This window comes from Pangasianodon hypophthalmus, chromosome 20, assembly GCF_027358585.1.
Source record: "Pangasianodon hypophthalmus isolate fPanHyp1 chromosome 20, fPanHyp1.pri, whole genome shotgun sequence".
NCBI lineage: Eukaryota > Metazoa > Chordata > Actinopteri > Siluriformes > Pangasiidae > Pangasianodon > Pangasianodon hypophthalmus.
The window spans coordinates 17,155,272-17,182,071 of NC_069729.1; the positions used below are offsets into that span (position 1 = coordinate 17,155,272).

The window sequence follows — 26,800 nt, forward strand, 5'->3', positions numbered from 1 at the left end:
TCTGAGAGACACACTCCGCTTCCTGGCGTCCCCCCTCCTTCTCTTTTCCAGCTCAGGTTTGCCCTCAGGCTCAAGCCATTGATGTTATCAAGTGTTGCACACAAGCCTCTGATTGGACGATTGAGTGTGGGAAAGCGCAGAGTGTCTCAGACCCATGCTGTTAGACGCCGAGAAACGGATTGTAAATGGAGCATCACTTTTGTGTGCAATCAGTCTTCATTGTCAAACCTGTTTATAGAAACAGAATAGCTTCTTACTAAATATCAGTTATGGCCTGTATTAATGTTATCATGGGAAAGGGATGATAAGACCACCCAAGGGAGATTTAATTAGATTTCATGGATTCATTATGAAATGGAGTGTTAATCAACATGTGACGATATAAAGTTATGTTATGAAAATATGGTTATAAACTTAAAAGTCAGAATCAGTTCCAAATGAGATTCAATAATTTGGTTTGGAAGTTCACAATGACAAAGAAATTGTAGCACGCAAGAATATAGGAAGCAGAATTAAGCAGAATTAAGCTTAAAACTGAAAAAGATTTGTTACTGAATAATTTTATGTATTAAACTGTATTTTTGCTGGCATATGTACAAAATATATTGTGTGCGGTATGTCAAGATTGAACAGCTAGTTTAACCTAACATATGAAAGAAGACTAACTTGATAATGTGATTATGATAAATGTGAGTGTGATTATGATAAATGTCTACTGATTTGTGTAGTTGAATTGCTTACTAAGTGCGACAGCTACAGTACTTACAAAAATACTGACACCAAGAAGTATCTTAACTCTGTGCTGCTTTTAAGGTTCATGTCTCAGAAGTGTACCCAACTTCCATTACTATTGTGTACATAATAAGCAGCACTAGTTTATCTGACCAAGAAATGAAAATTACTGCAAAATCTGAGATGCATATTATACATTATGGACCAAACGTCCATCACTTATGAGTACATAATAAGCAGCAACTGATTGTTTAACCAAGAAATGCAAATTATTACAAAATCTGTAAGTATTTTATGCAAATTATTACAAAATCTGTATGCACATATTTAAAGCCTCAGTGTTATGGTTTGGAAGTGTCTGAAATCTTCATTAAGATCTGAAGTGTACATGCTGTAGCAGTGTGGATTATTAAAGAATTTGAGAAGAAAGTCACAAGTTCATTTTATAAATCATTTGTCTTTATTAAGCAACAACACCAGACACACAGTGTCAACTATTCATTTCGGTGCATTAAAGTACCAAGATGAGAAAATGTACAATTTCTCAACAGCCTTTACAAAAGGCCAAAATCAAAGATTACAATAACATAATCCAACAAGTCATTAAAATGCTTATTCTAAGCAGAATTAGTGAAGACATACAGACTTTCTGTAAAAAATTACTTGACAAGGCAAACTTATAAAGTTCAGCTTCCAACAGTCTTCAATATGAAGAATCTGTCCATTAAGTGCTTCTCAAAGAGAAGAGTGTTTCTTTCAAAATCCATATTGGAAGTATGCGGAAATACAAATCTCCTACATCATAAGAGACGGTGAAACTACCATCTGGTTAACATGAGAGAGTCTCAGTGCTCAGTGTCTCTACCAAGGCCTCCACACAGCTCTGTTTACGCTGATCTCCTGCTTGACTGGAGCCTGGTGGATCTGGGAGGAACGTGGAGACACTGGGAAATCTTTCTGTGCTCTCTGGTCTTCTTGACAGCGGTTGAGATGCTGAAGTGTCACGTCCAGTTTGGATTTGGCAGACAGGAAGTTGACGGTCTCCCTCCAGCACTGAGAGTAACCGTCACAGTGAGCTTTCTGAGGAGCTGAGATCTGGCTTTGCAGCTGCTGCTTCAGGAAGACGACAGTCATCTCCAGAATGTCAGCTTTCTCCAGCTTTGTGTTGGGGTCTTGCTGGTGGAATTCTTTCTCCAGCATCACCTTAAGCTGCTCGATGCAGTTGTTGATGCGATCACGGCGCATTTTTTCCACCACTGGTTTTCTTAGCTAAAAAAAGGAAAGAGAAATTCTGTTAGCAACTTGTTCACTTCGTGAAAATAGAACAAATTTCAAAGTAATAAGTTTACATAGTTGAATATACAGCAGTAGAGATACTTACTTTATGTTTTTCCTTGTTGGAAAGCTTTGAGTAGTCAGCAGAAGGAATGTAGGTAGGAGCCATCGTTTCAGAAGGAGAGCTGTGCTTCTCTGAGGAGAGCGAGTCAGATGTGGTCTGGAGTGAGGATCCCTCTCTGCCCTATTTATAGGAGTGCATTAGCATTACAAAGGCATGAGTCCCAGGCAGGATTAGGTTTCCCACACTCAGAGGCCAGTGGGTGAGGCGTCTTCGACAATAGAAGAGGCATCAATTATTCCATGGTTAACTGGCCTCATGGCCCCCACAGAGGGGACGGCCTTCTAGATATCAGTAGCACAGACACAAGACAGGTTGTTAGACTTTTATTACCTGGGAACCTTTGACTGATAAGCCGTCTACAACTGGGGACTGAGAGTCTGATAATTTCCCAAGGGCCACTGGCATAAAGATAAAACATTACACTTCTTATCTGGCTCACACACATTTCTAAATTTAACAGATGTTCAAGATATGAAGGGCAATAATTATAACCATTCTCCTTTAAAAAAAAAAAAAAAAAAGTTTGTACTGTGTCAGAAATGCAGTTAATCAGAGTTAAATCAGAGCGAAGATTTAATTTGTGTGTATATATATATATATATATATATATATATATATATATGTATATATTATTTTGCTGCTTTCTCATACCCACACATATGCACACTGAGAGGAATGCATTCACAGCAAATGTCAATTAAGCACAATTATCCCATGCCCTGGAGGACGGCACACTTCTATTGTTCTGGGCACCCTCCCTCCACCCGAGAATTTCGGGTAATAAATGGACAGACAGTGTGGGAAAGTCAGGAAGGATCCTGCTCACACGTCCTCAAGTCAATAGAATTGCACCCCTCCTCGTCAACTCCCCCACCCCTCATGCACACACTTTGAACCTGCTGCTCAGCCCGGAGGTGGCGCGGGTTTGTGGGACGCGTGCAGTTTCTCATCGAACTTCTCCCATATCACCTGCTCCCTCCATTCCCGCACTCTTTCCTTCCCCCGCTCTTTCACTACATTGACATGTGCTTAAACATCTGCATTACACGTACTTCATAGTGAGGATTTGAACATGAACTTCTCTTTATCCTGAAAGTTTTCATCATGATAAAAGTCTTAACCATGTAATCTGGTATTAAGTAATTTTATTCTCAATGTGAGTTCCATTTATTATTAATTTGCAAAAAATATTTCCTTGTTTTTAGTTATTTGACATCAAAAAGTGAAATCCTAACTGGATAGGTAGCATAAGGTTGTAAAATAAGATACTTGACATTGTTAGTGTTCAAACAACCATGCAGATGTCTATAAACACCATATGCTCTGTGGTGGTTTTGGAGGGAAAATTCTATCCACTTCATTTACTGGCTCATTTTCTCCCCTCAAGCTACAAATTTCTCAACAATGACTCATGATGACAGACGACGCCACTAGAAGAATGTGGACCTTCTTTCCATTAAAAAAAAGCCCCATAATACGCCACATATCCAGGCATATATTGTCTCTATGGCTGTGCGCCCAGCTGCCCAAGTATCTAAAGTTTGGCCAAAGCAGCACTCTCCAGCAAGGAATGTGTGAGAGCTTCGACCTGTGTGTGTTTCCCACACTTTGGCTCCATTCAGCAACCGGCTCCACCCTGCCTCCACTGATCCAGTGTGCTCCATTATGCCTCAGCCTGAATAGACCATCTGGACTACTGCTTACACACACAAAGCCTCCTGCTCTCCCACACACACCTTAGAAAGGGACGGCTACAGGTAGACCTCTTGTTGACAGATCTCATCAAGGTGCAGGAACCCATAACCGCACACACACATACACACACACACCTGAAGCAATGTATACAGCCAAGCACCGTGCACCTGCCTATGCAAATGGTTACTATTTACCTTAATTCTGTCATGCCACAAAATGCCAATTCACCTGTTGACCGTTACATGGAATGAGTTGTAAACATTAGTTCTACAAAAAAAAGTTCAAGCATGAGATCCTCTATTTTTGTAGAGTCTGCTTTTTTTTTTTTTTTTTTTAAGGTTTTCTTTCAAAGTGTTTCCCATTTCCCTCTCTTTTTGTTTAATGACCACAAACACACCATCAACTGCCACCACTTTCCTAATGGGGCAGTAGGTATGTGACAATGCCACAGTTTTGCGCTCCAAGTGGCTTTTCATGGTTAGCTTGAATGCCAGGTCATGTGACACTGGAATGCCATTGAGTGCTTCCTCACATCAAGGCCAAAATTCCACCATGATGAGGGGAGGTCAGGGCTTTCCCAGCTAACATGCTGAGGAGCACGCTCAGCATCTGCCTCTCTCACTCTCTGCGTGGGGGTGAGAGTGTGTCAGGCAAGGGGCATACCGTCAAAGCCTGGTTTTGGAAGGAGGCACCCACGTATTGTGCCTTTACAAGTTACTTTTGGCGGGAGCTGGAAGTGAGTGTGGGAAAGGATTTGGGGTTAAGCCCTCCATAACAACCCACACCACCCACACATACAGATGATTCAAAGCAAGAGTGCTGTTAAATGGAGTGATGCAATAACACAGTTATGCGCTTCAGCAGGTGCTCCTGTTATATTCGTTTTGCAGTACCAAAACATATTGTGATTATAATGCTTGTCATAGTTTGCAACCTTGAAATATTCATACGACTTTGAACAAATGAGGGTGATGTGGATTTTGTTAGACTGCATGAAAATAAAGTTGTAAAAATTTTTTTACCCCTGTTCTTAAAATTTAAACTTAAATTTCATAATATTTCTTGCAAATTCAGTCATGCATACTGTACAAAATTCTTTCCATTTTAGTTGATGGAAATGAGTGGATCATATGAGTTGAGCCCATATCTGTTTCATTAATCTGATGTTAGTTTAATATAACACTCTGTACACTTTGTAAATATACCCTAAGGTACAAAATAGTAAAAGTAGGCCTACTTTGTTAAAGCATGGTCAATTTAATTGTTAGCCAACACACACTCTTTACTCTTTCACTAAATTGAAATGTGTTCAAACATCTGCACTTCACATCTTTTACACTTTGGTTTATGATGTGTTCTTTGTTAGTGAGACCAGAGATGAGCATTTTGCTGTAGACTGGATTAAAGGTTGAGAGTATACGGTGAGATGACATGCTGGATTTTTTAAAATAGAGATTTAATGCCATGACCATGAATTGAGTAACTTGAGCCCAACTTGAGGTAACATTGCACTTAATATGTAAACTCCAGTTAATTACAGTAAAGTCTATTTGAGGTTGATGCAAGCTAATGGTATATCCATGTTGCAGTCCAAGTATTTCTTTATGCATGATTCCAAGCTTGAAGTGAAGTATAATATTATTAATTATCTGCATGCTTAGGTTCATGTGGCCACAGTCGTCTAATTCAATTGATTTCTGTGTCTCAGCCATCTTAAAATGCAATAATTGCCATGAATATTCCAAGCATTTCTTGGCCACCAAATAGATAATCAAAAACTTAACTTGTGGCTTCAATATTCAATATTAATTTTGGGGCTATACCTTATTAATAACCACCTCTGCAGCAGCTCCGACATGACTGACTGAAAAAGTAGAAGTATTGCATGCCATATGAATGTCATTCGCAAAGACACTGTCTGTGTCCGTATTTCCATAGTGTTAAAACTGTATGATCTTTGTTATTACACGTGGATAACAGCTACAGCTTCATTTTAAATACCACTCTGTGTTTAAAACCAGAAGGATCCCTTTTTCTTCTTCATGATAAGTATAAGTATAGGTATAAAATAATGACTTATTTAAGGCAAGATATTACAGCCAAAAATGAAAATTTTGGTCAATTAAATAAATTTTCAGATTTTATTTATTTTTAAAATATAAATTGCATCTACAACATGTCTTCTCTTAAATTGTAGTATTAAAAATTCATTTTTGTCCACTCCCGACTACTGCATTATCTGAAACTTAGCATCTTTGAAGAAGGCACAATCGCATCATGTCATATATCCCTGGAAAGCCTGGTTCCTGATATATACATGTCAAATTATGCCATTATTATAAACACATTAAACAACACTGTATTTTTTAATTTTTGGTTTTTTTCCCCTTCAAATGTATTTTTTTTAAATAATCCAGAATAAAAAATTCTCTGTTTTCTAGATGACCTGCAACCATGAAATTCTACATTTCATTTGTTCATTCCTATCGCTAATTACAAGGATATTAATGATGAATTTCCCAAAATATTGATTGTTGTTGTTGGAGTTATGTTAAAACTGACCTAAAATCATTTTTATAACTTTTTTTTGTAACATTTTAAAACAGTTTCTTGATTAAATGATCAATTCCAACAAAAAATTCTGTAAAAAGTCTTTCTCTTGACAGCATCTTCACAGTGAAGTAGATATTTTATTTCTAATAACATCAAAAGACTAGATATTTTGGTTTTAGCTTAATCAACAGGACAAAGATTTTGTTAAAGATAAAGTTTGTTATATTTATTGTTTTTAAATTTAATGACCAATTCACGAGCAGTGTCTTGCTTTATCAGTGCACTAATTAGTATCTAATACTAAACCTCTAGTCAATATAATTTATTATAATAATACTATAGATATTCTTACTCATAATAAGTAATAAATGTGTTTTTATGAATGTGCTAAACACATTTCAGATGGATTTTCCCGCCGTTTCTGAGGTACTCTTATAGCCTCTGTTTTGACGTTTTTGTCTAACAAGGCACGCGCGCCGGAGATCTGACCAATTAAAAACGAGCTCACTGTCGCCACGGCGTCCCTGATTGGCTCCTGTGACAGCATGTGACAGCATGTGAGCACGAGCGTAAACACAGAAGGCGCGCGAAAACCGCGTGTATAAAAGTGGGGATGAAGTTTTGGCACGTGAACGAAGCGCACGCGACCGACAGGCAACGCTGAAGAGGTGACGAAGTGATGGCTCCTAGCACGCGCACACCGACTCCGGAGAAAAACGAGAAACCCAGAGTGAGTATTTCAGTAATGAGTAATAAGTTTGTTCAGCAATTTAGTTAATGTTTATTCAGAAATATCATATAATATATAATATGATATAATAATTAGTCAGTGCTCAGAATAGAAGCCTGCACGCGCTCGTTCGCTAATGTGTCATGTCTGGTGGTTTGAACAGTTAAGGAAGCCGGCGGTGGAGAAAATGCGCAGAGATCGCATCAACACAGGGATCGAGCGCCTGAAACTGCTGCTTAAGGACAAACTGAATCCCAAACCCAAGCTGGAAAAAGCGGACGTTTTAGAAACGGCGGTTGCTTACTTGAAACAAAGCAAGGCGGTGGCACGCGCATCTCCGGAGCAGTGCTACGCTGACGGCTTCGCGCGCTGCTTGGAAGAGACCGCGCGCTTCCTCACGGTGCATAACCGAGTCGAAACGGGCAAACACATCATGATGAGCAGTCTGGGTCATGCCATACATCCCAGAGCGACCGGAAGTATCAGCATGAGTGTGAATGATGTCAAGAGCAGCCCTGAATGCACGGGAGCAGTTTGGAGACCGTGGTGATTCCCAGCAATAACAAAAACAAGACACTTACTCAGCCATGCTCATGGTGTTACTGCATAGAGTGTCACAGTGTTAATGCAAACAGCAACTGTTTTAGTGCACAGAACTTCACATGTGAAGATAATAATTCTTTACAAATTGTAAAATAATAATAATAATAATAATAATAATAGTAATAATAATAATAATGGCTTAGTGCTCAGCCCTGTTGCCTCACACCTCCGGGGTTAGGGTTTCGATTCCCGCCTCAGCCCTGTGTGCGCAGAGCTTGCATGTTTCCCCCTATGCTTCAGGGGTTTCATCCGGGTACTCCGGTTTCCTCCCCAGTCCAAAGACATGCGCTGTAGGCTGATTGATTGGCATTTCCAAATTGTCCATAGGGTGCGAATGAGTGTGTGTGCGATTGTGCCGTGTTGGATTGGCACCCCGTCCAGTGTGTCCCCCGCCTTGTGCCCCAAGTCCCCTGGGTTAGGCTCTATGCTCCCCAGTGGCCCTGTGTAGGATAAGTGGTGCAGAGAATGGATGGATGGATGGATGGATGGATGGATGGATAATAATAATAATAATAATAATAATAATAATAATAATAAGCCATGTCTAGAAGGGGGAGGGTGTGGATCACTGTAAGGGCTCTGAGTAGTCACTAGGCCCAAAAATGTTCCACGAGAATAGAAACTGTGTGGTATGGGAAGCCCAAAAGTCATGTGTTTGTATTCCTGTGAATATTGTCTATAGAGACTTTGATTAATATTGTTATTATTATTGCATGTATATGATCTATCATATTGATAGAATGGTCAAAGTATGTCTGTAACAAGACAATAAAAAGTAACCTGGATGTTAATGTTTGTTTTGGTGTCTTGATTTATGTGTATCTACCTGCGAACCATTAGGGATGATCAGATTTGTCATATTTTCCAGTCTGATCTAATCCACTGATGTATTTTATGACTTTAATACATGTAATGTGGACTCACACAACACAGATCTTGCACATGAGCACAGGATACATGTCACCGTAATACCTTGGATTATACCATGTAACGTCCTATTATTATTATTATTAGTATTAATTACCTCTACATTTATTTGTATGTTAAGAGTTTTCATAACTTCGTGGACAGGGTAGTGCTGAATTCTGGGAACACTTGGTGCAAAGCGGGAATACACTCTGAATGGGATGGCATACACACACACACACACACTTATACACACCCATGGGCAATTAAGTGTGCCTCTCAACATGTTTCAAGGACCCACATGGACATGAGTAGAACACGTGAAACTCAGCACAGACAGTAACCCAAGCTCAGGATCGAACCAGGGACACTGGAGCTGTGAGGTGGCGATGCTACATGCTGCACCACCATGTTGCCCTATACTAATCGAAGTATTACCTCTACATTTATTCACATAGTAAGACTTAGATTGGTGGCCAGTAAACACTCATATACTCTTCTCTTATCACTCACTCCTTTTAATCTCTCAGTAATAAATCAATTCGCATCAAACAAATCTAACAGTGGTATAACACTGTCCCAGTGCCATCCTGTAATCACAATAAAAATGTACATCCTGATGTATATGCATTGTATTGACATGCATCTGTGTGTCATATTCACTATGGTCTCATTTTCATCCATTCACATTTCTTCACAAGTTATAAGGGACAGGAGTGTGATCCATTACAGCTTTATTAGTATGAACTACATCAACACTGCTCATCTGAGTCCAAACATAATACCAGGGCTGTCATACTGGCTATAGTATCTTGAATGAAACATCTAAGTAAACTAGACATGACACTGTATTGTCTCTTCCACAGGACAAACACGTATTTTATGAACTTTTTGGCCAAACTGATACACTTCTTTTTTTTCCCACTGACTGAACAGCTGATCTAATTGCAGACTTTGAAACCTTAAGTATGTGTGAGGGATTCTCCGAGAGCACTCGTTCCCAGGTCAGCACATCTCTCACTTTACAATGTGTTAAGAAGTGTGCCTTAGAGCCGCAGTAAAGTGTCCAAGGTGTGTGTTATGGGCCTGCAGTGTGGACACTTTGAAGTTAGTCATTTAGGGTCTTTTATGGGACTGCCTGCTTTATTTAGGCTGAGTAAAAGGAAAGAGTGATGAGAAGAGTAAATATCTGAACTGTTATTCAGTGTAGGTTTCGTTATCCATCATTATTCTACGTATGCCAATAATTGGATAAGATAACGATTAGGTCTTCAATATCCATGTTAAACAAGAAGACATACTCTGCTTTGCTAAGCTCTCTTTCAAGAAATCACTTCCAGCCATAAAGCCTTATGGAGTGACATGAAGTGTGTCTGCTAATAAACCCCTTAAAGCTCTGAGAATCTGTGACCATACTGCCTCTTTGATCCAACACTCCAGTAATAAACTGTGAAGTGTGCCAGACAGACAGGATCAACAGGTTGTAAATTACTAGATAATTCATTCATTCTTCAGTAACTAAAGTAACTGCTTTATTCTGGCCAGGCTGGCTGTGGAATTCACCCTGGATGGGACACCAGTCCTTCACATTCACACTTAGAAGCTATTAATATAGCTAAATTGCCTACCAGCATGATATCTGGAGGTGGGAGGAAACTGGAGAACCTGGAGGAAACCCACAGGGACACTGACAGTATATCCCAGGATCAGGGCTGAACCATGACCAAAGTATTGGCTGCTCTAAAATGCCCCTAGATGTGAATAAGAGTGTGAATGTTTGTGTATGGTGTCCTGTGATGGACTGGCATCCCATCTAGGGTGTATTCCTGCTTCATCCTCAGTGTTCCCAGGATGCAACTCTGACCAGGATAAAGCGTCTACCAAGAGAGAATGAGTTAGGCTTCCAATAAATAGGGTTTCATGCTATCTCATGGCATCATGAAAGAATGGCCCACATGGCAAGACCTGTTCAAGAAATTCTGTAACACTGTTCATCTGACTATCAGCATGTTTCACAAAAAGAAAGAGCTGTTAGACCTCAGAAACCCATACCATGGTGTTAAATTATAACTGCATTGTAACAGGCCTGATTCGATTTGAGTCATTGTGTATTAAGTATTTTACATTTTCCTCAACTTTCTTTTTAAATTATTTACTTTTGCAAATGCTGAATAAAAAACTATTTGAACTCACAATGATCTTGTGAATATTTATGACAAAGCAATGATAGCTGACAAAGCCCACTAGATGTCAGCATCTCCAAGTGTAGCAATAATAAAGTGCTTGATAACAGTTTGCTGTCATATAAATGAGGAATATCAGAGACACAGTACTGTTCAACTATACCTTTATTGAGTCACAGCTCCAGATTCCCTTGTTTCACTAACAGCATTACATAGGATCAGTATGATATTAATACCAAAATTTCCACCAAAGTTGAACAGGAAGTTCACTTAAAATTCATAACTGCTGGAGACTCCATTACTGTCAGTCAAGTTAAGGTCAAAACTGCTACAAGCTCAGAGCCAATTTCCACATATCCATCTGTTTGACCATTATAGCACTAAGCAGCATCATAATATTATGTTTTAATTAGGTATTAATAAGCTTTTTGTATTTATTTAATCAATTACAGCATCTAACTCAAGTTTAGATTCAGACAAGAAAGTAGCCCATTTCAGGGTAATCTAACTCAACCTGTATTTACACTACTGTAACACTTTTATACACTGATGGCTGGGGTAAACTCCCAGGTGAGGATTATTTTAAAGATAAGTAAGCAAAAAACACACTACAGATGACAGTAACAGAAATTATCAGTGCAATTCTGATCCTCTTGCTTTAATCAATACTATTAAAACTTGCAGTATCGTCTGATGACGTGTGTGTGGGCTGGGAAACCACTGGAGGCAGCTTTCATGCCGTTCTCCTAACTGTGTTCACATATTTAAGGGCTGTTTCAGTAGTTCTGCAATGTGTAGTCCAGAACAGCATCACAAGGGGACACCGTACCATCAAGCCACTGTTGTGGGAACCAAGAAGCATACAACTTTAAAAGGCCAGTCGTTATTAGAGTAGTTTGTTGATAAGTGCGATTTTGTGGATGGAACAGGAAAGTTCTCAGCCCATGTAGGCATATTTCCAGTCTCTGAGTGGAACGTAGGTCTCCTTTACAACCTGCGGTGAGGTCCATCTGAGGACATAGTGTGGGCCGCCGGGCTTGTCGTTGGTACCTGAGTGGATAGAAAAATAATAAGTTAAAGCAAAACTAGTAGATATTGCAGCTAAGAAGAACAGGAGGAGGCAGAGATGAATACTTCTACAAGCCATTGTACATTTGTTCTGGTTTGTTAAATTGTAGTTTAAGTTACTGATGAAATAAAAGGTAACTTTATTTGAATGTAAGTTAAAAAAAAGGACTTTCCAAAAGATCCCATTTTAATAAAAATGTGCATAGTGTAATACATACAAATAGCAGGTAAATTATGTAAAGACAAGACTGTGATATAAAACTGTTGGCTAAATTGCTCACCCACAGTGAGTCTTAATACATTGGATACACGGCTTTAAACATTCACCTGATGCTCTGGCGCCTCCAAATGGTTGCTGGGCCACAATTGAACCTGTCGATTTGTCATTAACGTAGTAATTTCCTGCTGCGTTTCTCAGTGCTTTTGCTGCCTCATGTAAAACAGCCCTGAAACAAGTATTTCCAGACAGCAGTAAATTTACCAATTCCCACAAACATGAAAATTAGCAAGGGCAGCACCCTGTTAGACACAAAATAACTTATTTGAACTATTTTGGGAAATAATTCTTAAAAGAATGTGATACTTACTTATCTTGGGCAAAGACAGCCCCTGTTAGTGCATACGGAGATGTGTTATCAATCAGCTCCAGCACTTTCTTGTAGTCGTTCTCAGGATAGACATAGACAGTCAGAACTGGTCCAAAGATCTCCTAAGAAGGAATACACTGCTTCTCAGTGATACATTTCAAATTTCGTGTTTGTTTTAAATATTCAGTAATGGATTATTTGTGTTCATCTTCAAGTACTTGACTACAAAATTACTTAAATTGCCCATCACTAGTATTTATAGCTTGTATAATCACCATGTACGCAAGTCCTGTATTATTATTCTTCATGCGATTTTCACTTACTTGTTGTTCTATCAATGATTATTTGCAACTTGCTCACTTGGCTAAAGGATTCTACTTCATTTGTTGCATGTTCATCACCTTGCTGAATTTACTTTACAGGAAGGTTCTCTTTCCACAGAAAATAATAAAATAATCACTAAATTTCAAATTGGTGAAATCTGTGATAAATGCCAAGCATTCGTAAATACAAGGCGTGTTCACCGCACTGCTGATTTACATTCAGTGACATCCACAAAACTCCATAAATGGCAAAGTGCTAAATCAACAAAATGACAACTAAATGGTTTAAGAGCGCTTCCTAAACCTGGTGTGAGCTAAATCCTCCAGTAATGCAGCTCAGACACTGCAAAGCATCAGCTATAAACACATTAACTCTCATTCCTTTTGAAGGAAGGCATTTCTTTTGTCCTAATTCAATACTGTTTCCAATTTGTCTTAATTTACGGATTTGTTATGGATTGCTTTCTTTCAAGTCATTAATATGAAACAACTGGGTCATAATCCAATTATATGATGTGAAGTGTATTATTTGAGGATTACATTATATGTAATTTTATGCAATCATATTAGCTATAGTAGGATACAAATGTTTTTCTAACTGACTGGATTTTCATGAACACCACATTGCTTGTGTAAATGCTCTTCAAATGATTTACCCAAAAAACCACAAAAAACAACAACAACAACAACAACAACAACAACACAAAATACACTTTTTCGTGTCCAGCTTGATAAATGTCTTTATAGCAGATCTTGTTGTAGCTCAACAGATTTGAGAAAGGAGAATGAACTGAGATTTTCATCCTGTTAAGTTAAGCATATAATGCAGCTCAGTGGGAGAGACTGGCTTATACAAACAAACCAAAGTCCATGCACACACTGGTCTGATCCTGTTTGTGTGTGCATCGCTAACCTCTCAAACTCTGCTTTCTGGATACTTCCATCAAGAAAGATATCCAAATAATGCATGATGTGTTATAATCAATGTTATTACTTTGGCACATTATGAGAATAACCATGAGATAAATACCTCATTCATTATTTTATCCTGAGGGTCTTTGGTTTCAATAATCGTGGGCTCCACATAGTATCCTTTCCTGTCGTCACATTTTCCTCCAGCAATCACAGTAAGATCAGGAGATGACTTGGCATGTTCGAGCCACCCTTTGATCCTGCTAAAGGACTTGCAGAAGAGAAAAATTTGGAAAGTAAGTTGTAAAAAAAAAAGGGAGCAAATATAATAGCATTACTAGTAATAAGTTCTTTCTTACCTTGTCATCAATAACTGCTGAGAAAAATGTGCTAAAATCTTCGACAGGCTGTGAAGTTAAACAAAAGTCAATTTATAATCTGTAATCTACTTACAATGCTGTGATCGACACAATAAATAATAATATTATTATTAATAATAATAATAATAATAATAAAAAGTCTAGGTCTTATGTGGATATCTACAGCTGACAACAGAAGCGATTCTACTTACGTCTCCCACTTTGATCTGTTTGTGCACAGCCAGGAGCTCTTGTTTAATCTGAGGCCAGAGCGAGTCTGGGACATACATCCTGGAACAAGCTGAACATTTCTGCCCTCCGTACTCGAATGCTGAGCGAATGGTGCCAGTCACCACACTGCCAATGTCTGCTGACTTGTGCACAAAATGGAAGTTCTTGCCACCACATTCTGGATTGAACAAAACAAAAACAGTAGGTTTAGACCAAAACGTAATTGCACAGATGTGGAGAGTCTCCAGAAAGTGTTAACTCACTACAGACTGCTGCTTCTTTCGGTTGCTCCCGTTAGGCGTCGCCACAGCGGATCATTGGTCCGCATATTTGATTTGGCACAGTTTTTACACCGGATGCCCTTCCTTCCCCAATTTTTTTATCTGGGCTGGGGATCAGCACTGGCAGTGCACTGTCATGTGCAACCACAGTGGCTGGGGTTGGTTCCCTGGCCGGTTGTTAACTCACTATAGGGACGAGTTCAAATTCTTTTCCACCGTCTTATTTTGCCACATGTCTTGGTTGCTCAGAAGGCACTGATTAATTTTCTATAATAGCGGCTCTGATTCAATAGTGCCGTCTGTGATTCAAATTGAGGTTTATATTAAGGTGCTCGTTCTAATACAGACACTTATTTAACATTTAAATTAATGTCTCCAGTGTCAGCACTTTGTAATAGTCAATAACGAGAAAGTCTTCAGGACAGAGGACTTTCTGGTTTATCTCTAACACAACAAGCTGAGTTTTATTGTCTTATTAACTGTAAAAAGAGAGGTGGGTAAGTGAATGGCTGTTTGTAGCTGCTATAATGTAAGTGATAACATGAACGAACTTGAAATGTTTACACGACTTTTAGGTGAAATCAAACATATTAAAAAGAACCTGGAAATCGTTTGGATAAGTGAATTTGTAAATACTGTAGTAAAGTCACTGACCTCCAGCAACACGAGGGAAATTTCTGTAGATATCCAGATTCTGTGCCACTTGTTTCCACAAGCGCTTAAATGTTCTGGAGAAAAGAAAAACACAAAGCCATAGTATGTTAAACTCCATTCCTGTAAACTTAAAATACTACTCCACCCCATCTTCACAACCTTAAAAAAATTTCACTTCCATCCATGCATCCATAACATGGAAGTTAACTGTTGATGGATCCTGACATCCTGAAATTCTGACATTAAAGCAATTTATCAGGGGAAAAAGAAATAGAGTCCTACGGGACACTGCCGGTGAAGTTGATTCCAGCCAAATGCTCAGAAGAAGTGACAGTGTCGCCAAAAACCGGGCCATCAGCTGGAACGAACTGGATGATGTTGGGAGGCAAGCCGGACTCGCGCAGAATCTTATAGACTGCATAGCTGGCAGACATAGCCGTGTCACTGGGTTTCCACAGCACCACGTTACCCTGACCAAACACACAACAACTTCTAATTAATTAAGCAACAATTAAGTAAACAATACAATAGAGCTTTGACTGACAGTTTTAAGATTTAACCAGAGGAAGCCAATTTTCTGCTAAATCTTTTGATGCAATGAGCTCACCATTATAGCTGGTGTGCCAGCCAAGTTTCCACCAATGGCAGTGAAATTGAAAGGAGCCACAGCAGCTACAAAGCCCTACAAAATGAATAAAGCACAAAAGATCAAACAGACAGTACTGTGTCAATATTGCCCAACATGCCCACATGAACTCAAAGGCTTTAATGCTGGCTTTTTGCCTCTAAACCTACCAGTCTTTATTGTAGATGTATTCAACTATAATATGTACATAAAACTTCTTGCTTACAAAAGTCTGGATAAGCAACTGCCATGGCTGAATGGTGACAACAGTTACCTTTTAATGCTTGACAATAAATGATTAGCTCGTGAAGACAATTTGATGTGGTTATGTTTTGTTTCACGCTGGCAGTTCTCGTTAACATTTTTGACTAGCACCACAAACTCTGAACAAATGAGTGTATATTTCTGTCCACTTGTATTTTTACTCTCTATAGAGCAGGGCGGTTAAATAAAAATTAAAAAAATCTATTAAAGTCTGGGAAAAATCCCCTTTCTGTGGTACAGTCTTTCGTCATGTAGCTAACCATTGGTCTGATGAGCTGCCTTCAGCTAAATAATTTACATAATATGCTTGGATAAGCCACAGGACAGAGTTGCATCATATTTATAAAAGTCGCTGAGTCGCTGAACTGTTTTTTTTTTAATGTTTATTGGCTCTGCTATTTTTTCCATGTACTTTGCTCGGTCTGCATCTCGACTGTGGTCCACCTGTTGACAACCCCTGCTTTAGTGCGAGGAGTGTAATGATGCATCATGACACAATACATCGTAATGGAAAAATCTGATGATTCTCATTGTGGAAATCAGCATTCTATTAATTATGCAGCTAATGCAATTGCACTGTTTGAACACCAGAGGTCCCAACCTGCACAACTCATAAAGTTAAAATGAATATAGAGAGCACGCTGGGGCCGATAGCTGTGGATCACAATGACTGACACACATTATACATTATATGTTTACATAACCACGTTATAACCGCTCTTCAGTAAGAGTGACACCTGTCCCATGCCTCTGAGATCTTCAGTGCCCCAGAAGGAAGTTGCGGAAGTCTGCATTTTAGCCAACTTTGGAGCTCTATTTCCAGTGTTTCAACTGATCATTTTTTAATCAAATCATGAAGCCAGTATCGTGAATCGAATCATGACCGGAGTGTTGTTCACCACTATTTATTTTATCATTTTATCTTTTCTATGTATATACCAATTTTTCCTCACTCATTTAAAAACACAAACGATTTTGCAATATTTATGTCAAGTCACATTCTATAACATACCATTTTAAGATACTTGTGCATACTGTAATTTTTGGTCTTTGTGTGTAAACTTAATATCGATTTAGGTACTTCTGAAGGAGGAGCCCACCTCAAGCCCACGGTACAGCATGGTGTTGGTGCTGCCATCACTGTTCAGAGGCTGCTGCTGCTCCAGCTCTACTGCGTGCTTGGCGTTGAACCGGAAGAAGTCAATGAGCTCGGCTGCAGCGTCGATCTCAGCTTGCACGATGGTCTTACCCTAAAACAGCAGAGGATAACATGACATTTCTACAATGGAAGTCAGGCTGTAAAAGTGCCAGTGTGGCTGACTCGATTCTGTTTATTCGCTCTGAGGGATGAAGCACTACCTGGCCAATCATGGTCTTGGCCAGAACCTCTGCTCTCTTTGGTCCACTGATTACATCAGCAGCCTTGAAGAAGATTTGGGCTCTGTCTGTTACTGGTTTGAGGTCCCATTCTCTCCTCGCTGCCACCGAGGCCAGGATGGCTTTATTCAGGAGCTCCTGCGGTGAAAGGTGAAGTAAATAGTAAACAGATCAGAAATTGCTTGGTGCGATTGCAGGGAACTGCTCAAGTTTGCAAATTTATTAACACAGCCACTAACACTACACACCCTAAACAATCTTTTTTATTATCCATCATTGCTGGAGTCAAACTGCAGAATCCATCCATCCCAATCTGTCCATCCATTCAATCAGGCCATCTTTCCAAAGCACACATGCATTCAAATATCCAAATCCAACTTATGATGGACAGATATTCATTTAGATAGACAGATGAATAGATGGACATTAACTTAGATGACCACGTATTCATTTAAATCCAAATGCTTTTAAATCCATCCAAATCCATCCTTGCACTTTTTTCTATGTATGGGCACACTGCCCAGCAGTTGTGAGTAAGTATCATATAGGGCAGAACATTATCTTTGTGGATTCTCAAATTGCAGCACTTATATATATATTTTTAGTAGGTTATATAATATCCATTCAATCCAGGTGCTGGGGTGTAAAATCATTTCCTTACCTTATCAGCGTAACAGAACTTGGCTACTTTGTGTGCATGATTAAACGGCTGTAAGTAAGAGAGGTATAATAATATATTATCAGTATTGTGATAACACTGTTTTCATAACATCACACACTGCACATAATTTGTTCTTTGGCTATTTCACTGTTTTAATATTGACCTAATTATGTACAGCAAATTGTTGAATGACCTTGCGTCCAACTGTACTTTAATGAACAGTGTTGGCTTTACTGCTACAGGTTTGTGAAAAAATTGTTATATTGTACTCACAGATAGCTGGTATCTGATATCTTTGGTCCATATCTGTTCGTCTCCGATCACACATGGAATCTCCTCCATCTTTCCTTTTAGGTCTTGTAGCGCCTGACAAAATAGTACAAGTCTTTGCTTTAAAATGCATGAAAGTGGCTAGATTTTACAGATTAATTAGGGCTTGTGTGTGCAATATTCACCTTCTCTAGCTCTGCTCTTTCTTTGCTTCCCTCTTTGAATGCCAAGATGGGTTCATTCTTAACCTCCACAGCTGCACAAGGGAAGGTCTTGAACCTGTGGAGCATATCGTTGATTTTGTGTCATGTTTCCAGACATCTTTTTAAAAACACAGTATGATTTTAGCATCAGAGAAGAGAAACTAAGGCTTGTAAGTGGTACAGCAGAAATGTCGCAAGACTGTGAGTCTAACAAAACTGGCCATATTCTCTGGTTGGGAGGGTTGGTGTTACCGTCTCCATTGTCAAGTACAGCGACTTGTGTGAGCTCATGTATATGGAAGAGGGTAGATAGCGTTCTCCTCTGGGAGTGTGACAGTGCCCTGTGACACATGAGCAGCAGTTCAAATAGAGACGGTGGCTGGCTTCACGTGTCGCGGAGGAAGCACATGCTAGTTTTCACCCTCCCTGGTGGGTTGCTGTTGCTTGACAGAGAAGAGCTAGCTAATACCTGGGAATTGACGAATGACCAAATTGCGAAGAAAAAAAAAAAAAAAATAAAAAAAAAAAAAAAATATATATATATATATATATATATATTTTTAGGAAAAAAAAAAAAAAAAATCAAGCTTATCCTAATGTTCTTTAACCAATAATGGAAAAGAGAACTGTTCTTCATAAAGTTTCTCCACAATAACCTAAGCGCTTACTGTTACCTTTACGATCTTCATTCTTTCATTAACATTTTATTCATTCGGCAGTCGTTTAAGCCTAAAAAGAATTAAAGTTATGCCAATTCAAGCATGTATCTAAAGAGTCAAGTCTTAAAGGTCTTGTTCAAGGGCCAAAAAGTGGCGCACATGCAATCCTGGGATATGACCTAACAAATTTCTGGTCGCTTGCACAAAACTTTTACCTGCTGAGCCACCACTGCCCTTTTCAGTTCACGATTACACCAAAAGTGAAGTGAATAAACTACAAACAGCAAAGGACCAAATACTACTACCTAATACTACAAGTTGGCTAGCTAGCTATCTAACACTAACCACTAACTACCCACAGCATGCATTTTAGAAAAAAATATATATGTAATTTGTCTAATCACCAGATTATCTGTACAGAAAAGGCTCATCTTACAGCCACAGCTGGATGTCACTGACATGAGCCGTGTGAAGCCAGTTACTGAGACAGTCCAGATGTGGCCACACCCCCTGGATAAAAGTTCTGAGTAAACTGACACATTGTTTGTAAGTAACAGGAATTATGCACGTGCTCTTGAAACAGTGTGAACAGACTGAAGGAGGCAACTTTGTTTCTCGTCATTTCCATGACCTCAGTGATCTTCTGTAGTGACGCAGGACCATGAAGCCAATAGTTTACAGTAGCGTAAAAGCTTGGCACAACAAAAAGTTCGTATTTTCTGTTGCAAAAAAAAAAGTTTTTGGAGGTTTTTACATTTATGATATTATACAATATGGCAGAGGCGCGTGAGAGGCTAATAATGAGGCTAATAATGATAAGCGCGGCTTTGCAGAACTCCACCAGAGATAATAGAAGAAATGTCATATTTTTTGAATATTCGCACTTTAATTTTCACACTGTTGACACGGGCTGGCTATAAGGAGTCAAAGTTATCCTTGTGAAATGACATACGCACCCCCTCCAGGACCGACTGAGCGCCGACCGCACGCGCAGCATGTCTCAAAAGGAACCAGAGACGAAGAAACAACTCAGCAAATGTACGTCAAAAAATAAAAATAAAATTAAGGAGACACCTCTACACCTAAATGAGCAAAAATAAACTCATTCAGCAACCTCCATAAAGAATTTATGACGTACAAGTTACAAGATAGCCTGACTGCTAAAGCCAAGACTAGCGGCATTCAAATAGAACCGTACTATTATTGTTTTAAGGGGGGGAGTCTCAAAAATAAGGAGATATTTTCTTTGATATTTGAAGATATATCAATTTCATGAAGAATACAAAGCATGGTTGGTCAGTGTTTACATGTTAAATATATATTCAGCTTAATCTTAAAACTTATCCTTTAAATAAAAAAAATATATATCATGTTGTCTCCCCCCTGCATATGTTAAATGGAACGCGCCGGAGGGCGAGTCTCTAACCAGCCAATCAGCTTACGAGACGTCTTTTCTTAGCCAATCACATGGCAGCCGTTTCTGACAGGACCGTTCTATTTATAAAACAGTCACAGCTTTCAACCGGATTTGGTCACTACTTCAGCAAAGTAAAGTTATATTTCTGTCGAATTGTACATAATGATATAATTATATGTATAATGTAGTTATTTAAAGATAAGTAGCTTTAGAATTGCAGAATTTCTTTACACGAAAAGAAGGTGCATGTCACGTGACCTCGAGGTCCCCTTCAAAGCATGCTCAAATAACCTTCAACAAGTCAACACAAGTCAGAAATAAATCTTTTATTATTATTATTTTTTGTTTGTTTAAAACCCCAGCACCAACCACATTCATCATTTGGAAACATCTGTACATCCCTCACACCAGATTGCAAAGGCTTACATATTTAAAACATTAACAAATAACCAGAAAAGCTCATTTTCAAATATATATGTGTAATTTTGGACATTACAAAAAAAGATGCAGAAAAGGAAATTTCAATGTATGGGCATTTAGACACACTGGAAGACATACTACTGATGAAAATTATGGCTGTGAGTTGTTGGAAAAGTGCGTAATATGGATAATCATTCATCAGTATTTCTAGTTTTCTGTTTAGTATAATTTTCCAAATTAGGCTCAGACAGTATTAATTTTTTTTAAACATTGAGATAATGCTGACTTCTTACTTAATATTTGTCTCAAACTGTCACCATTTGATGAAGAGAAATTATACAGAAAAAAAGGGCATGTTATGCAATACAGTGAGGTAAGGATGGACAATACATTATTTGCATTTTCGCAATATTACACTGCAATATCACACTGCAATATCACAAATAAAGACTGATGAGCAACTGCTCAGTCCATCATTGTTTTAGTTTGTCCTGGAATCATCTCGAAGAACTGAATAATCTTGAATCATGTCATTTGAGGCAATACAGAATTTAGTTCATATCATGAAGCCTTACAGTGAAAACAATGACCCACTGCATCACCCATTAATACATTCATCACCTGGTGTTGAGGAAAGCAATACTACAAGGAGCAGATTTTTCTTTTGTCAAAGATTAACTTAAAACAGGAAGACTGTCCCTGCAGTCCAATATTGTTTTTAATGCACACCTGATGACTTCCCATTCAGACTACACGAGTGGCCACTTGCAGCACAAGGGGATGAACGTGTACCAAGGACCAGGTTTATCAGTCGTTAACTTGCATATTTGCCATGAGTCTCATGCTTAACCGGGTCTATAACATGGTCTCATTTCAGATTGGCTGCACTGTTTTCAGCAACAATTCACAGTTTAAAGGTCCGGTCAGTGATTTTTAAGTAAGGAGAGTTGGTGATATTAAGCTTCTTGCCCTACAGTTTTCAATATAAGATCTGCTCTGAGAAAATATTTGGTCTATGTGGGCTCTGAACACAGGATAAAAAACAAATTATATGGACCACCAACATCCAACCAATCAAGACATGTAGGCATCTGTACATGTCGCATAATCTTTCCTTCTTACACCATCAATCAGTGGTTCTAGTTTATCAAATGTGTGTACATGTGTTTTTTGGAGGACAATTGAAAGATACAATTGTATTTATTTATTTAGGTTTTCAGCATCAAAATGACTTCCACCAAAACTGCTGATCCCAGTTCAATATTTATATTCGGTGTTTTTTTAACTAATTACAGCTAAACAGCTCAGGGGATTATCTGCCCAGAGTTCATTAAACATCTGATGCTGAATGTGAGTGCATACCCCCTGAGTTGCCATTTCAGATTTCAGGGCCAGAAAAATCTGATCTGTTGCATGTCACTGTGGCAAATCAGTTTTTCTAAGGTATGTTTAAAATGATATGATTGATGTAAGTCTATAGCACTTTTAAATTGAACAAACTGCACTTTTAAACAAGAGACTACATTAGTACTCTACTGAATGGTATTGTTCATTTAATTTTTTTTTTCTTTCAGTTGTGAAGTTTTTTTGCTTGCAGTAGAGTATTGACATTCTGTCATACACAGATTACACAGAGTTGAAATATCAATTCTGTAAAAAGCAAGATAAAAAATGTAATTCCACTAAGCGCTCATATAAACTTAAAATGCATGCAGCTTTAATTTATGGTCAACGAACAGAGAAGAGACTCCTTTGGCTTGGGATAGATGGGCTTAGTATAACTCATAAATTATTGCTTTTCTGCCCCCTATGCTCTTATTGCTCATAAGGGAGCTCAAGTACTTCTTTTGGCTCACATGTAATTCAAAAACTGCTCACAACACAGTCTCTGATGAAGCATGTTATACTCCTGGTCTATTTCATTTTAACTAGCTAACTAGAGTTCTATTTAGCCAGTATGCTAATCAGCTAGCAGTTATAAATGAATGAAATAACATCAGCTAACTCATATGAACGGAGTAGATGGCAACATAAAATCCAGTTTGACTTATGCAAATCAAGTATGATATTTTTCAAGAATATCAAGTATGTATTGTTCCACTCAACATTTATAGTCAGCTTCTGGGTAACTTTTGCCTAATAACTAATAGGCATGTGGTGAGGGGAAGTCGATGAGGGTGTGTTAAAAACAGTACTGGAATGCATAATATTGCACATGAAAGCTCTTCATAGAGGATGTGTCTACATGGATATAATGTATATTCCGATATTGAGGTATCAGGATTTCAAATGATAAGAGTAATAGTGAACATGGCACACGAAATGATGCAAAGACGTTTCCTAGAGAAAAAAAAAACCCCAAGGTGTTTCAGGCCATATCTGTACTGCTACTTCAGTAAAGCTCCAGTGTCTACATGACAGAATTTCAACTGAATCAGCACATTCTTATAACTTACAAGCGACTTACAAGGTGAAACAGCAGGGTTGTTAAGGGTCTTGCTCAAGAACCCATCAGTGGCAACCCTGCGATGTGAACTCACAGCCTTCTGGTCACAAGCACAAAACCTTAAAACCTAACACTCTGATACCACTGTAACATGCATTTAAAGGAGCAGTTTGTGATTTATTACACCTTCTGGTACCTGTGAGATGAACTGGAGTTGGAGTAAAAACTGACGAGCCTTTCCCTTCCCCTCAACCCAGCACATCCCCTGGTGAAACTTTGTATCCCTGTGAATGGCCCTTTTACAGAAAATGGGCATAGCTGAGATGCTCCATTTCAAATTTCAGGGCCGTAAGAAATGTCAACAGAAGCATTAAATGAAGAAACTAGCCAGATCTGTTACATGTCAGTTGTGGCAAATGTCAGTTTTCCTAAGTATGTTTGAAATTATCTAATAGTTATATGATTGTTAAAGGTCTATAACTTTACAAACTGCACCTTTAAACTGGAAAGTCTTTTCCTATATCTCTCTTACATTCATATAAACCCATTATTTTTACATTTTAATGATTAAAAAAAAGGAAGTCACTACTGAGATTTCTGTTGTTGGGCTTGGTACAAAGAAATTTAGTATGATCTTCCTGTTATTGTGTTAAAGAATATAAAAAAAAGCATTGTTTGAGGCTAAAAGGCAAAATTTTGATTAGTGCATGACATATTTACCAGAGAAAGCATCCAAATGACCCTGAATATTGTTTAAAAAAAAAAAAGTAAATTCATACAAAACCCTTAAGCAGGACTTTCATATGAAATTCCATAATATGACTTTTAAGAAGTAGAATATAACACAGTATAATAAAAGCTGAATATAATGGATTGTGTATTATGGAGTCTCAAATGAATGCAACTGTATTTTTCTGTTTTGTGCAATGTTTTTCAAGATTTTGTACTGAATCATTTTACCGTTGCAATCAATCTTTGTTATTAATGTCAGGACCTCATTTTTACACAAATAGACGGTTTAAATATGAACAAAAAAAATAATCCTAGAAAAAACATAAATGACATTTAAATGAATATGAAAATATTTGTTGAAAACTTGTGTATGCAACATAAATGCCAGAAAGTCAAACATGAACAAAAAGACAAAAATAACATGATATTCTTAGTATGGAAACACTAATAGCTTTCTTGAGCCTAATTACAGAGATAAACTTAATGGAAAATTTTCCTCTGCTGGCCAAACGTGAGACGCTCAGTATTATGGTTGAAATTATGCTGGCATATCTGATTGGTCATCATCACTAAATTAATATATTAGTAATAGTGACAGTAACCTGCGCAACAAAAATGTCCATTGATCAGAATTGCTACCTGAAGTCTCTCATTCAAGCCGCTTAACAAAATAAGGCAGCTTTGTCTTTGGAAAAAGCAGCAAAAATTATTAAGACATACAAAACAAGAAGTCTATAAGAGCAAATATGCAGGCTGCGATTTTTTTTTTTTTTAAAGCAAGCGAATACATTAAGGCCATCAAAATCAAAAAGTCCAGTCATAAGATCAGGCACATAGCTCTTTTCAATCCATAATTATGACAATTGAACACAGAAACTGGTAAGTTTTTTAAGTGGAGTGCTCTTGAGTAGGCACCTATACTGCACCACAGCTCCCTCCTTTGAGCTTGTAAACATTACAGGCCTCACGATTTCCTCTAGAAGCACTCAATGGCGATAACTGTCTTCCCAGCGTAGATGGCAATCAGGATACACATAACATTAGATAACATGAAAACATGACATAAGGCTAACTGTTTGCATAGACCTTAGAGAGCTGTGCTGCATTCTGTCCACACACGCTACTGGGTTTTTGTTAATTAGAGTTTAGAGTGGCCTTCAAAGCTATTGTTCTGCCTTCTTAATAATACAGCATTGTAGAAAAGACAGAAAATCCAACCACTTGAAAAGGTTCACACATGCGAAATGGCTCTTTATGACTGTAAATTTCTGTGGGGTCTTGTATTGACACTGAATTGTAGTTTAATTGTAGGTACGGTTTGGCTTGCCTACTCTATAAAACGGTTGTAAATGAAGCTTGTGATTGGTCAGGTTGATTTGACTGACAGAACACCCTAGGACATCAGCGCAGAGGCACAATGCTCAAGAGGCAAGAGAACGTCCCTCTTCACCTTCCCCACTAGAAAGGAGACTTTAAAGCACCTACAGGAAAATAGGACCTGTCCATCAGAGTTCCTTTGGACTGGTCCTGCTCGATACTATTGGCCGAATGCTGAGTGGCCTTGGAGCTGATAGGAGCTCGGTGAGGGGAGGGTGTGACCCGGCTGGGTAAATATCAGCTGACTGCCCCCTCTGTATCTCCGTCCTTGTCTGACTCATCCTGGATCTCATCAGTGTTCCCTGAGTCACTGCTCGCCACTGAGCTGAAGGACGGAGAGCTTCTGTGGTACAAACAGAAAAATAAAATGGTCAGAATGGTAAAAAAAATGGTAATGGTAATCACAGCTCTAAATTTCTAAATTCTTGTGATACTATGCTTATTTATATGCTATAGTATGCGGAAATATCATGCAAGATATGTCACTTAGAAACAACTTTATAATGATAAGCTGTCTAGACTAGAAAGTTGTTTAAATACATAAATAATATATAATATTATCTAATAGTTTATCTATTTAATAAATAGATAATAAATGATCTATTTCTGTTTTATGTAAGCAAACTTTTACCTACTTTGTACACTTTTCTGGCCACAAGCTTCAGAACATTGAAAGTTGCAACCTGATTGCCTCTTAAAAGCAAAACTTTAAAATTTCTATCTTTAAAAGTTTTATGTGAAGCAGTCACGGGTAAGTAAATAAGATAATCATGTGTGTTTGCTCATGGGAAAATTGCCTCTTTATGTAAAGACCATGTTTACTGACGAAACATATCAGACTCTGTAGCGAATGCTAGAGGCTAGCTTAAAAAGGAAGCGATTTTTGGTGGCATTTGCGTAATAGAAAGATCTATCTATCCCTAAACATCTAAAGTCTATCCCATTCTATGTTTAGCATTAAAACAGCTGTTATCTCCAATACTTTTTGTAGGTTTCATCATATTTATCCTTCCCATAATCCTGTTCAACAGACAAATTCCATAAAAACTCCAAAACGTTACTTTAACTCAGCAATACATTTGCAAATTTAGGACTCATTTCTGCCACACTGTCTTTACTGTTTTGATTAACAG

The 26,800-nt window shown here is 38.2% G+C and overlaps 4 protein-coding genes across 7 annotated transcripts in view; 1 reads left to right on the forward strand and 3 right to left on the reverse strand.

Annotated features, from left to right (window-relative positions):
• Positions 1-1,169: 1,169 nt before the first annotated feature.
• her15.1 (hairy and enhancer of split-related 15, tandem duplicate 1) lies at positions 1,170-2,254 on the reverse strand. Its single transcript, XM_026932883.3, has 2 exons — positions 2,114-2,254; positions 1,170-2,001 (listed from the first exon to the last, which is right to left on the reverse strand). The coding sequence occupies exons 1-2, from the start codon at positions 2,174-2,176 to the stop codon at positions 1,594-1,596; spliced, it is 471 nt and encodes a 156-aa protein (XP_026788684.3). The 5' UTR covers positions 2,177-2,254; the 3' UTR covers positions 1,170-1,593.
• Positions 2,255-6,965: 4,711 nt separating this feature from the next.
• LOC113538082 (transcription factor HES-5) lies at positions 6,966-8,503 on the forward strand. The gene is made up of 2 exons (XM_026932910.3): positions 6,966-7,109; positions 7,273-8,503. Exons 1-2 carry the CDS (start codon positions 7,059-7,061, stop codon positions 7,657-7,659), a joined length of 438 nt encoding a protein of 145 aa, XP_026788711.2. The 5' UTR covers positions 6,966-7,058; the 3' UTR covers positions 7,660-8,503.
• A 2,445-nt stretch (positions 8,504-10,948) lies between these two features.
• aldh4a1 (aldehyde dehydrogenase 4 family, member A1) lies at positions 10,949-20,459 on the reverse strand. Its single transcript, XM_026932897.3, has 15 exons — positions 20,232-20,459; positions 18,599-18,692; positions 18,417-18,509; positions 18,144-18,191; positions 17,465-17,620; positions 17,206-17,355; positions 15,824-15,898; positions 15,499-15,686; positions 15,217-15,290; positions 14,263-14,459; positions 14,051-14,098; positions 13,810-13,962; positions 12,457-12,578; positions 12,197-12,315; positions 10,949-11,851 (listed from the first exon to the last, which is right to left on the reverse strand). The coding sequence occupies exons 1-15, from the start codon at positions 20,270-20,272 to the stop codon at positions 11,739-11,741; spliced, it is 1,671 nt and encodes a 556-aa protein (XP_026788698.3). The 5' UTR covers positions 20,273-20,459; the 3' UTR covers positions 10,949-11,738.
• Positions 20,460-21,003: 544 nt separating this feature from the next.
• Positions 21,004-26,800, reverse strand: part of iffo2b (intermediate filament family orphan 2b) — a 44,289-nt gene continuing 38,492 nt past the window's right edge. For all 4 annotated transcript variants that reach the window (XM_026932756.3, XM_026932755.3, XM_026932758.3 and 1 more), the window contains one exon: positions 21,004-26,010. In XM_026932756.3, the coding sequence (XP_026788557.2) occupies positions 25,905-26,010 (106 nt within the window). In that variant the 3' untranslated portion in view covers positions 21,004-25,904. The remainder of the gene's footprint in view (positions 26,011-26,800) is intronic.

Excerpts from the sequence above, each read along its gene's own strand:
- her15.1 (XM_026932883.3), bottom strand. The coding sequence starts at position 2,176 with ATGGCTCCTACCTACATTCCTTCTGCTGACTACTCAAAGCTTTCCAAC. Across the intron at positions 2,002-2,113 it reads CCAACAAGGAAAAACATAAA|CTAAGAAAACCAGTGGTGGA; the intron begins GTAAGTATCTCT and ends TCCTTTTTTTAG.
- LOC113538082 (XM_026932910.3), top strand. The coding sequence starts at position 7,059 with ATGGCTCCTAGCACGCGCACACCGACTCCGGAGAAAAACGAGAAACCC. Across the intron at positions 7,110-7,272 it reads AGAAAAACGAGAAACCCAGA|TTAAGGAAGCCGGCGGTGGA; the intron begins GTGAGTATTTCA and ends TGGTTTGAACAG.
- aldh4a1 (XM_026932897.3), bottom strand. The coding sequence starts at position 20,272 with ATGCTGCGCGTGCGGTCGGCGCTCAGTCGGTCCTGGAGGGG. Across the intron at positions 18,693-20,231 it reads CTCAGTCGGTCCTGGAGGGG|GTTCAAGACCTTCCCTTGTG; the intron begins GTGCGTATGTCA and ends TATGCTCCACAG. Across the intron at positions 18,192-18,416 it reads ATATCAGATACCAGCTATCT|CCGTTTAATCATGCACACAA; the intron begins GTGAGTACAATA and ends TCTTACTTACAG.